This window comes from Poecilia reticulata, chromosome 7 (genome assembly GCF_904066995.2).
Source record: "Poecilia reticulata chromosome 7, P_reticulata-male-v2, whole genome shotgun sequence".
Taxonomy (NCBI): Eukaryota; Metazoa; Chordata; class Actinopteri; order Cyprinodontiformes; family Poeciliidae; genus Poecilia; species Poecilia reticulata.
In genome coordinates, this window is record NC_088836.1 from 10976696 (window position 1) to 10988497 (window position 11802).

The following is an 11802-nucleotide window of genomic DNA, read 5'->3' on the forward strand; positions in this document are numbered from 1 at the left end:
ACGTTTTTCTAAAAGAACTGGCACTGTATGAGAACTCTTTACATGTGATGATCGAAGGATCCACTAGGTGGCGGTAAAGCAATAACATGAAAACCGACAATCATAAAATCCCAAAGAAGAAGACAAAGAGGACTGCACGTAATCTGTTGTGATGAATGTTTGAGTGATTCTCTGGAAAAATATCTTCTGTCCAGTTTTAACGAGTTTATCAAAAAGCTCATTCAGAGTTTAAAGAAATAATCGTCAAGTCAGAGGAAGAGATGGATGATCAGCGCAAACTGCTGGATTTCTCCCGGACCTCCCCGATAATCTTTCACCGATTAGGTAGGAAACACCACGGAGGTTAATGTCTGCATCTTTCTGTATGAGGATCATTATAGTAAATGTTCTTTTCCCGTTTAAATACTTTGTTAACATGTTAGAACGCAGACATGACAATTACGCTGTGACAATGGCTTATTTATGTAGAGAGAAAATGACCTTTTTTATGCCTCTCCTTTAACTATTAAGACTTACTTCAGAAAACAGTAGAAATGTGAACAATGCAGCGTAAGGTTAGTACAGCAAGCAACATAAAATATTAATAGCGGTGTTAGTAGCTGTACATTTTATAATTTGTAATAAATTGTCGTGAAACCTGGTATAAGCATGTGAGATCTGTCCAGGTACACGCAGAAAACGGAATAAAGTCCTGAGAAATAACAGTAAACCTTGTATAATGATTTAATGATGATTATGGTTTGTGACAGGTTTAAAATAATAATACACATGCCAATGAAGAATGTCTGTAATGTATAATCAGAAATATATGTTCTGTACTTTTAATCAGCTGAATGTTATAATACGTTATGGAAAGTAAGGTTTGAACAGCTTGATTGTCGTATAAGGATCACTGATCGTTAAGATTAAAGATAATGAGTGAGGAAGGAACATACTGAAGTAATAGGTCGACAAAGTAACACATTGATTATGTAAAGGAATGTGTTATGTTGTGCTGGTTCAACACCAAATAAGGTGTTGTACAAGACATTCCTGGCAGGCAAGGAACTCAGCCAGAGTCTCTGTTTGGACAGATAAGAACTAACAATCTGACTAATGGTCCTCTGAGGGAGCAGATTTAACTTCCACGAGGTCGGGCCAGAATTCTCGGAACTTCCAACACACACTCAATGTAAAACAGAGCCAGAAGCAAGATTCAGAACACCATTGGTCAGATGGTTTCCAATACACAATAGCAGACTGAAAACGGTATAAGTGCTCGAAGCCAGAAGCAGAAGACAAGACATTTTGGATTCTGAGACGATGAAATGAGATGATGAAAATGTAATAGATGATTCCGCAGATGTGCATTAAATGTCTTCCTGGTTGTCAGTGAGCTGGAGAGAATGGAGTTTTGTGTATTGTCTCTTAATTCATGAGTTTAGCACCTTTGAATTCCTCCATAAAGTGGTGACACCCGACGTGCCGATTGAACTGATTCAAGTTAAGGAGGATGGAAGGTGACTCTTTGGACTGGCTGCAGAACAGAACCGCGGGCCCAGACACAAAAGAGGTGAGAATTTATCTCTTATCTCTTACTTATTAAATTGTAGAGCAGTTTCCTGTCTGCTGCTGGTTTGAAGAGCTAAAAAGAAATGAAGTTCTTTCCTGCTCATTGACAAACAGAACCTTGCGCAAGGTGGGGTTGTCACAAAACGTTAGACTCATAGGTATCTAGTACATTTTGGAAACACAGACAACCTAAAAAATAAGCACCTTAGTCAGTCTGGCACCGCCGTTTGGCGATGGTAACATTTAGGAATTTTATTCCACGTTATAAGTTACCACATATCAGCAAGCCTGGTGTAGCTCTTCTGAGCAGGCACTTTCGCGAGCTGACTAATTAATAATATATCACGATTTGTTAGATACGGCAGGAGGCCGTGAGTTAATAGTATGGCAAGAAGCCATGAGTTCAAAAGTACGGCAAGAGGCCGTGAGTTAATACTAAGCCAGCTGAATCTGCGAAGAGAGATTGGGATCTCTGTGAAAAGCGCTATAGAAATAATAAGAGGCCAGGAGGGACGTTTATTCTGCTGTGTGAAAGCCATCGTGTCTCTCGGGAGAGAGAGATGGTGAGTTTTCCGTAGCGGAGGAGCGTGTGTGTTTTTTCCCCTCCATGGAGTGACCAAAGCCTATTTTCCATTCATGACAGAGCAAAAGCCGTTTGGTGGAAGAGAAGCCGTAAAATCCTCCATGTAAGAATGAGTAGGCCTGAAGTTGAAAAATGAGAACTGAGAAGTTCAAGTGAATAAAATGGAGTTTTTTACAGATTATTTTGTGAGTTAAACTGCAGTGATTGTTCTTTAATTTTTGTTTGAGATTTTGGTGAGGAGTTAAAGTATTTCTGTTAGCTAACTTAAGTTCTAATCTAATTAAATGTGTGCACACAAAAATTGGACAGTGGCTGGATCACAAGCAAACTACATTTTATATACCTTTCATAAACGAGCATGCTAACAAATTGAGCTCATATTAACTAGTTCCCCGGGGAAGAATGGAAGGAAGGGAGAAATAAAAATAATAAAAATAATAAATTAATAAATGGCCTAAGCTGCAGTGAAATCTGAGATCTCTGAGTTAGCTCAAATAAACAAAACTTGGAGTAATGATTTAATCAATTGTTCAAAAAGGAAAAATTTTCAATAATGTACATGCACAAATTAGGGAATGAACTAAACTTCCATGAGACTAAATTATGTGGATGTGTGTGAGATTAGGCCTATGTGAATGATGTGGATGTGTGTGCGATGGGTGTATATTGAATATATGTATGAAAATACGTATGTCTGGATGAGTGTTTGATGAAATGTGGCTGCATATGATGGGGCAGTTTAAGTTTGCATGTTTTGACTCTAAGCACTAAGAGCTTCGCTTGACATATATCAGCGGAACAGGTTTGAGTGTGTGATCGCCTGCAGTTAGTGTGTGATGCATGAATATGGTAGACATGTGCATGCTTTGGCTTGGCTGCATGAATAGCGGGTTGTGAGACTCAACTATTTCCATGAAGGGTTAAACTTAAGCAAAGCATAGTTAGGACAGGCAACGCATATACAAACTAAGACAGAAATGCACTGCCCTCGCTCCGTCTCCATCTCAGGAATAAAAATAAGGGAGCCTAAGAGCAGCCGACGATTGGAATTTTTGCTCGCTCTCTTGCTGGAGCGTGTGCCATAACCTTACACACATACCACCACCCTCTCCGACATGCATACACACACACACACACACACACACACACACACACACAAACACACCCTGCCACGACCATGATTATATGTGCGAAGCAGTGGGATGAGTGTGAGCGAGATTATTTATGATATTGTTTCCATGTCGTCTGTCTAAGTGTTGATTTGTTGTCATAAGTACACACTTACACTTACAAATATCTGTACAAACCTGTATAGTTGGTTATATTGCTCAGGTACAATTTCAATTTCACTTTGACGGATCCACATGAAACTACAATTTTAAATATGTTTCAAGGCCTTTAGTCATCCACACAGGCCTGATTTCGCAGTACTCAAAAGTCCGGACTGAAGAGCAGGTTGGCAGGACACCTTTAAGATTCTGCAATTGATCTTTTCAAACCTATATGAGTACTGGGTCGACAGAGTCAAATGTGTGGATCTAAATTGTTTCCTATTTCCATAATTATTATCAAGGTGTTGGGGAAAAATGGGCATAAAGAGTACGGAATGTGAAAGAATGTGTTGTATATTGAGCTGCGAAAGATGCTGTATATTGAGCAAAGAGAATGATTTTATTTTTAAGATTTATGATCATGAGACCCAAATGTGTACATTTATATTTTCGCATTTTGGATGAGTCGAAAGTGTTTGTTATGTTGAGTTAATTGTCATGTGAAAGTGTAATGTGTCTTATGAATTGTGTTTCAGTCTCTGCGCCTCTACGTCACACGAGGCAACAGGCCAGCAGCTGCACACAGGACGCAGCTCAGGCAGAGAGAGAAAAGCAGAGAAAGCAAGAAGGGGGGCTTAGCACCAGCTGCATCACGGGCGATCCAAAGAAAAACAGGGCCCTCACCTACCCATTCAGTTTGAGTGAATCGGAATATAGATTCTTAATTATAAGAAATACATTCAACAATTTAAAACAACTAACTGGCAAATGACTGTTGATTACGTAGAAATTAGTTAATGGAACAGCATACACTATTAGGAATTTGTTGCTCATGATTACCATTACTCATTAATATACACAGGAAACACAGTGAATTATTGAGGAATTGAAGGGTGGCTACTCTCAAATATATAAGTAAGGAAAATAATACACAGTGACGTAGTTCTTGCTGCTAGGCCATAGACTGCCAAGAGATTTATTACCCCCACGGAATCAGTTTTGTCAGTTCAACACATAAAATCTTACATACCAAAAAATCTCTCCTAAGTCTCAAATTCAGCAGTCTTTTTCAACCAATAGGGAAAGGGTGCTGTTTCTGCCAACAGACTCTCAGCTTGTTTTTCTACAGTGTTTGTTGGCCGACCTTTAATACGAGTCCAAATAAGGACATAAGACCTCATGATTTCAACAGACCTAATCATCTGCTCCTTCTCAGAAGTACCAAATAGACCAATTTGTTGATGCTATCCGTCGAGACCGCATTCCTTCCAAGTCCATCTGTGCACTTTGTGCACGGTTGGAGGGAAGGGGGTTGGGTCAGTTTGAACTGGAGAATTGCCAAGAATCCTTTCGCAAAAACAACCCCTTAGATGGTATTTCAGCTCCAACATAATCAGAGCAATAATAGCTAATAATAGGTCATGGAAAACATATTCTGGATAGAAAAAATAAAACTTTCTGTAATAAACTACTTACTGCTTTTTAAATTATAGTTAATATGGGGGTGAATTGTTTTGTTATGGGGGACCTCTGCAGTTTGGAACATAAAGACATGGACAAAGCAACAATTATAATTGATCAAAATTAAGTGTGGCAGTGAATGAAATTTAATAAAACAATTAATTGATCACAGGTGGAATACAACAACTCAAATAGTTACAATATTACTCACTCATCACTAAGAGATGGAACTGTTGGCCATGATAGAGTTGCATATGGCAACTTTGACGACTTTGGCACTGGAGGAAAAGTGCCTATAAAGCTGCTGACTGGTGACGTTGGCTCCTCACAGCATGTCAACACGGAGAACCAAAACTCCTCTCCACAGCAGAAACCTGCGTGGACCATGGAGCACTGGCACAACGCCTGCTCAAGGAGTGATGCTCAGGCCAGCAACAACAACGGCTGAGCACAGGAAACGGTCTCCACTGGTTGACGACAACCTTGGACAAAGGAGCAGCAGCACAGGAACCATCATGCAACCAAGGCCAACAGACTGTCCATCAGGAAGATCATAAAATTACCAATTAATTACATAAGTCTTCATTAATACCCTCTGAACCTTCCTTAACCTTAATTTGGCAATCTGGAAGTTAATTTAATAGATTATCACTGTGAGCATTCCAACGATAGAAATGAATCAAAAATAATTATTGAGAGGAAATTGAATCAATTTCAAAAGTGGGTGTAAATGCTATTTTTATTCTAATAATTTTTTCTCCCAATTCTAGTTCCAAGGTTGCTGGTTAACACTTTGTCTAAATTGTTCTAAACTAAACTAACATATTCTGTCAAAATTGAAGGTCATGAGTTCTCCCATGACAAAATAATTTATAACACTATACTCTGCTAAATAGGAGACAGATATTGTTCCTTTAGGAGTGAAAGAAAAAGAATGGAGAAATAACTGGATAGTAAAGGAGTCAGATAATTAAAAGCTCAAGTGAACCTGACAAGGATGAAGTTCCTATCTTAGAGCCAGGATTACTTTCAAGGGGGGTCAGCAGGTTAAAGGTTAGACCAAAATATATTTAATTCTAGGAACTGCGTCTCAATAGGGTTTTTACATTAAACAGTTGATGTTAGAGACAAAACAATTGGTAGAAACCCAGCTATATTCAGTCTTCAATATGGCAATACTACATAAACATCATACTCAAAACAATGCTAAGAGACACATAAATCGGAAATTGTTTTGAAAATTCATAAATTTATTTGAAGAGTTGTGAGGCGTAGGCAGGACTTACTATTGGGTAGTAACAAACAAAATTGTAGTGGCGATTGTTTGTCAAACCAAATATTCTATGAAAGTCCAATCAAGAAGCCACCGCTGCACTGAGGTGATGCTTCGTATGTAGATAAAAGTTTAATGTCCAGGATCATTTTTATGAAGCAAAACATTTTTATGAAGCAAAACGTAAAACGGAGAACTCTCTGGTGACATAGCGAATAACGGGCCAATCACAACCCTCTCTTTTGTTTTTCCCGTTTTCTTTTTGATACAGCCATTGTTTTATCAATCAATCAGTCAATCAAATTTTATTTGTATAGCACATTTCAGCAGTAAGGCATTTCAAAGTGCCTTGCTGTGGGGCACTTGTGGGGCATGAAACTGACTGCAAAGTTGTCATACAAGCAGATTAATCAGAATTTATGTTTTAGAATCAGAAACATTTTTTACTTTTACATTGTAAGGCTTCATGTTGTTTTGCCTATTTCACATATATTGTCCACTTGATGTCACAGTGGAGCATATGAAGCACCGCGGTGCATTGGCTCATGAGTCCAGTGATTGGATGGAGTTCCTCAGGGTTTCATGAAGCTTCATCTCATCATCACTACTTTTAAATATCAACAGTTATCCCTACTACAATTAATTTTGCGATAAAATATATATTTTTAAATCCGTTCATTTGAGAATTCTCAAAATGTCAGCTGGATGTGACAACTGATCTGTCTCTCTGTCTACACTTTTGAATTTTCAAGTGTTTTTTTTTTTTTGTTGATTTCTGTTTTAAACAAAAGATTTATCCTACTTACTTCAATAAAGTTAACAATAACTCCTTTTCTCTGTTTTCTTCTTCAGTTTCCCTGCAGTCCCTGCAGTCTTCCCAAGAGAGAAGATCCACTCTGGACCAGGAGGAGTTGGAACCTCTGCAGGGAAAACAAGACCAGGAAGAGAAAGAAGATCATCATATAAAAGTGGAAGAGAAAGAAGTTTACTGCAGTCAGGGCGAAGAACAGATTGAATTAAAACAGGAGACTGATACCTGCATGTTGGTTCCTGTTGATGAGCAAACGCATCAAACTGAATCAGAACCAAACAGGAACCAAATCCTCTTAAAGGAAGCTGCTGAAACTGAGAAGCAAAATCAGGAAAGAAAACCTTTCTCATGTGTCACATGTGAAAAGTGTTTCGCTTTAAAATCTGTTTTTGATAATCACATGAGAAGTCATACGTTTCAAAACTTGTTTTTATGTGGGAACTATGGAAAACGTTTTAGTCAAAAACAGAATGTAACTCGGCACATGATGATTCACTCTGGTGAAAAGCCGTTTTTATGTGGGAGCTGTGGAAAAAGTTTTAGGGGAAAACGGGAATTAACTCGGCACATGATGTTTCACACTGGTGAAAAGCCGTTTTTATGTGGGAGCTGTGGAAAAAGTTTTAGTCAAAAAGAAAAGTTAACTCGGCACAATATGATTCACTCTGGTGAAAAGCCGTTTTCATGTGGGAGCTGTGGAAAAAGTTTTAGGGGAAAACGGGAATTAACTCGGCACATGATGATTCACACAGGTGAAAAGCCGTTTTCATGTGGGAGCTGTGGAAAAGGTTTTAGGGGAAAACGGGAATTAACTCGGCACATGATGATTCACACAGGTGAAAAGCCGTTTTCATGTGGGAGCTGTGGAAAAGGTTTTAGGGGAAAACGGGAATTAATTCGGCACATGATGATTCACACTGGTGAAAAGCCGTTTTCATGTGGGAGCTGTGGAAAAAGGTTTATGGTAAAACAGGAGTTAACTCGGCACATGATAATTCACTCTGGTGAAAAGCCGTTTTTATGTGGGAGCTGTGGAAAAAGTTTTAGTCAAAAAGAAAAGTTAACTCGGCACATGATGATTCACTCTGGTGAAAAGCCGTTTTCATGTGGGAGCTGTGGAAAAAGTTTTAGGGTAAAACAGGAGTTAACTCGGCACATGATGATTCACACTGGTGAAAAGCCGTTTTCATGTGAGAGCTGTGGAAAAAGTTTTAAGGAAAAACAGGAGTTAACTCAGCACATGATGATTCACACTGGTGAAAAGCCGTTTTTATGTGGGAGCTGTGGAAAAAGATTTAGACAAAAATACAATTTAACTCAGCACATGATGATTCACACTGGTGAAAAGCCGTTTTTATGTGGGAGCTGTGGAAAAAGTTTTAGTCAAAAAGAAAAGTTAACTCGGCACATGATGATTCACACTGGTGAAAAGCCGTTTTTATGTGGGAGCTGTGGAAAAAGTTTTAGTCAAAAAGAAAAGTTAACTCGGCACATGATGATTCACTCTGGTGAAAAGCCGTTTTCATGTGGGAGCTGTGGAAAAAGTTTTAGGGTAAAACAGGAGTTAACTCGGCACATGATGATTCACACTGGTGAAAAGCCGTTTTCATGTGGGAGCTGTGGAAAAAGGTTTATGGTAAAACAGGAGTTAACTCGGCACATGATAATTCACTCTGGTGAAAAGCCGTTTTTATGTGGGAGCTGTGGAAAAAGTTTTAGTCAAAAAGAAAAGTTAACTCGGCACATGATGATTCACTCTGGTGAAAAGCCGTTTTCATGTGGGAGCTGTGGAAAAAGTTTTAGGGTAAAACAGGAGTTAACTCGGCACATGATGATTCACACTGGTGAAAAGCCGTTTTCATGTGAGAGCTGTGGAAAAAGTTTTAAGGAAAAACAGGAGTTAACTCAGCACATGATGATTCACACTGGTGAAAAGCCGTTTTTATGTGGGAGCTGTGGAAAAAGTTTTAGACAAAATTACAATTTAACTCAGCACATGATGATTCACACTGGTGAAAAGCCGTTTTTATGTGGGAGCTGTGGAAAAAGTTTTAGTCAAAAAGAAAAGTTAACTCGGCACATGATGATTCACACTGGTGAAAAGCCGTTTTTATGTGGGAGCTGTGGAAAAAGTTTTAGTCAAAAAGAAAAGTTAACTCGGCACATGATGATTCACTCTGGTGAAAAGCCGTTTTCATGTGGGAGCTGTGGAAAAAGTTTTAGGGGAAAACGGGACTTAACTTGGCACATGATGTTTCACACTGGTGAAAAGCCGTTTTCATGTGGGAGCTGTGGAAAAGGTTTTAGGGGAAAACGGGACTTAACTCGGCACATGATGATTCACTCTGGTGAAAAGCCGTTTTTATGTGGGAGCTGTGGAAAAAGTTTTAGTCAAAAAGAAAAGTTAACTCGGCACATGATGATTCACTCTGGTGAAAAGCCGTTTTCATGTGGGAGCTGTGGAAAAAGTTTTAGGGGAAAACGGGACTTAACTTGGCACATGATGTTTCACACTGGTGAAAAGCCGTTTTCATGTGGGAGCTGTGGAAAAAGTTTTAGGGTAAAACAGGAGTTAACTCGGCACATGATGATTCACACTGGTGAAAAGCCGTTTTCATGTGGGAGCTGTGGAAAAAGTTTTAGGGTAAAACAGGAGTTAACTCGGCACATGATGATTCACACTGGTGAAAAGCCGTTTTTATGTGGGAGCTGTGGAAAAAGTTTTAGTCAAAAAGAAAAGTTAACTCGGCACATGATGATTCACTCTGGTGAAAAGCCGTTTTTATGTGGGAGCTGTGGAAAAAGTTTTAGGGTAAAACAGGAGTTAACTCGGCACATGATGATTCACACTGGTGAAAAGCCGTTTTTATGTGGGAGCTGTGGAAAAAGTTTTAGTCAAAAAGAAAAGTTAACTCGGCACATGATGATTCACTCTGGTGAAAAGCCGTTTTCACGTGGGAGCTGTGGAAAAAGTTTTAGGGTAAAACAGGAGTTAACTCAGCACATGATGATTCACAATGGTGAAAAGCCGTTTTCATGTGGGAGCTGTGGAAAAAGTTTTAGGGTAAAACAGGAGTTAACTCGGCACATGATGATTCACACTGGTGAAAAGCCGTTTTTATGTGGGAGCTGTGGAAAAAGTTTTAGACAAAATTACAATTTAACTCAGCACATGATGATTCACACTGGTGAATAGCCGTTTTCATGTGGGAGCTGTGGAAAAAGTTTTAGGGTAAAACAGGAGTTAACTCGGCACATGATGATTCACTCTGGTGAAAAGCCGTTTTCATGTGAGAGCTGTGGAAAAAGTTTTAAGGAAAAACAGGAGTTAACTCGGCACATGATGATTCACTCTGGTGAAAAGCCGTTTTCATGTGGGAGCTGTGGAAAAAGTTTTCGTTCCAAAGTTGGTTTAACTCACCATATGAGGCGTCACACAGATGAAAAGCCATAGAAGTATTTTCCATACATGTCCTATGTTGAGGTACACTATTCTATTGATTTGGTTTAACACTGGAATGAAAGACTGGAGGGGTTTTGTGTCTACAAAGCTGAAAGTTGTTGTATTTGTTAAATCTGATCATTTGGATTTTCACATTTGGATTCTTGGAGATGTGCAACCATGACACATTTTCCTTCAGAGATGCTTCGTTTTTTTTTTCTGGAACATTCTGTATCAAAAAACAGTACTAATAAACTGTATGTTATTGTATTAGCATCCTGTTTATGTACAACGTGAAGAGCAGAGGGATCAGCACACAGCCCTGAGGAGAGCCAGTACTGATGCTGATAGCTGCAGTGGCATTGGAGCCCACTGACTATTTCATGCACTAACAGAGTTTGACCGGACATGGACTCCCTTTCAGAACATTCTCACAAGATTGGACTTGAGGGATTGATTTGTATTATTCTATCCTGTATAGAGAAAGAGTGGGTGGGTGTTGTTGACCTTAATACACTTGTAATAAAAAAATACAATGTGGTCTTATTTACTAATTGTGCATTTTCATTAATGATTGTGCATTATCAGATATATCTACATACAACAAAAATCTCTAAGGTTTCTCTTCAAAATAAGATGAGATTGTAACTGATGCTGTTATTTGTTTCAGATTATATTAACCAGTTTAACTCTACCCAAGTATAAGTTTTGTGTATAAATAAATATGTTTATGGAAAATGTAAGAAAGCATGGTTGATTATTATTGTCTTCAATAATTTGGTGTCTTTTGTCTTAGTTGTATTTTTCTTTTTTCTGCTGCAGCTGACTTCTATTATGACTATAAAAACGTTACGTTTTTAGGCTGTGACTCACATTTACTCAGTTACATTTAGTTGGAAAAAAAGATACTACAGAGAACTTTATACTTTCACTTGAGTAATATTATGAATACTGCTACTCTTACTTAAATATTTCTGGCTACTACAAACTTTGAGTTACTTCACTAAATGAAGAATAAACATGTTTTTACCAAAATGACAGACATATACAGTTTGTTAAAATGAGACTTTTGTCTGTACACAAACCTTGTGCTAATTTTCTGTACCTGTTGTACTATTTGGAGATCAAGCACTGACTGTAAATATTGGTTTCATTCATTTTAACCATAATAAATTTGATCTAAAAGTCTTTCTTATTCTTAAAATTATTATGTTCTTTACTTTCATATTAGTCTTTAAAATGTCAGAATTTGCTCATAAATTCATAGTTTTGTTTGTCTGATGAGATAATTTTTAAATGTGAAATAAAACGTAACGATTTGTTACTCAAAACCCAAGCAGATTTTTGGATTTATATAGTGTTCTATTCTTAATTTAAAAATTTCTTGTACAGCCTGTGTTTACCACTTAA

General features: G+C 38.2%; 1 protein-coding gene across 1 annotated transcript; it reads left to right on the forward strand.

Annotated features, from left to right (window-relative positions):
- The first annotated feature begins 100 nt into the window (after window positions 1-100).
- Window positions 101-11580, forward strand: LOC145552201 (uncharacterized). Its single transcript, XM_081608859.1, has 2 exons — window positions 101-324; window positions 6992-11580. The coding sequence occupies exons 1-2, from the start codon at window positions 261-263 to the stop codon at window positions 10144-10146; spliced, it is 3219 nt and encodes a 1072-aa protein (XP_081464985.1). The 5' UTR covers window positions 101-260; the 3' UTR covers window positions 10147-11580.
- Window positions 11581-11802: the final 222 nt, after the last annotated feature.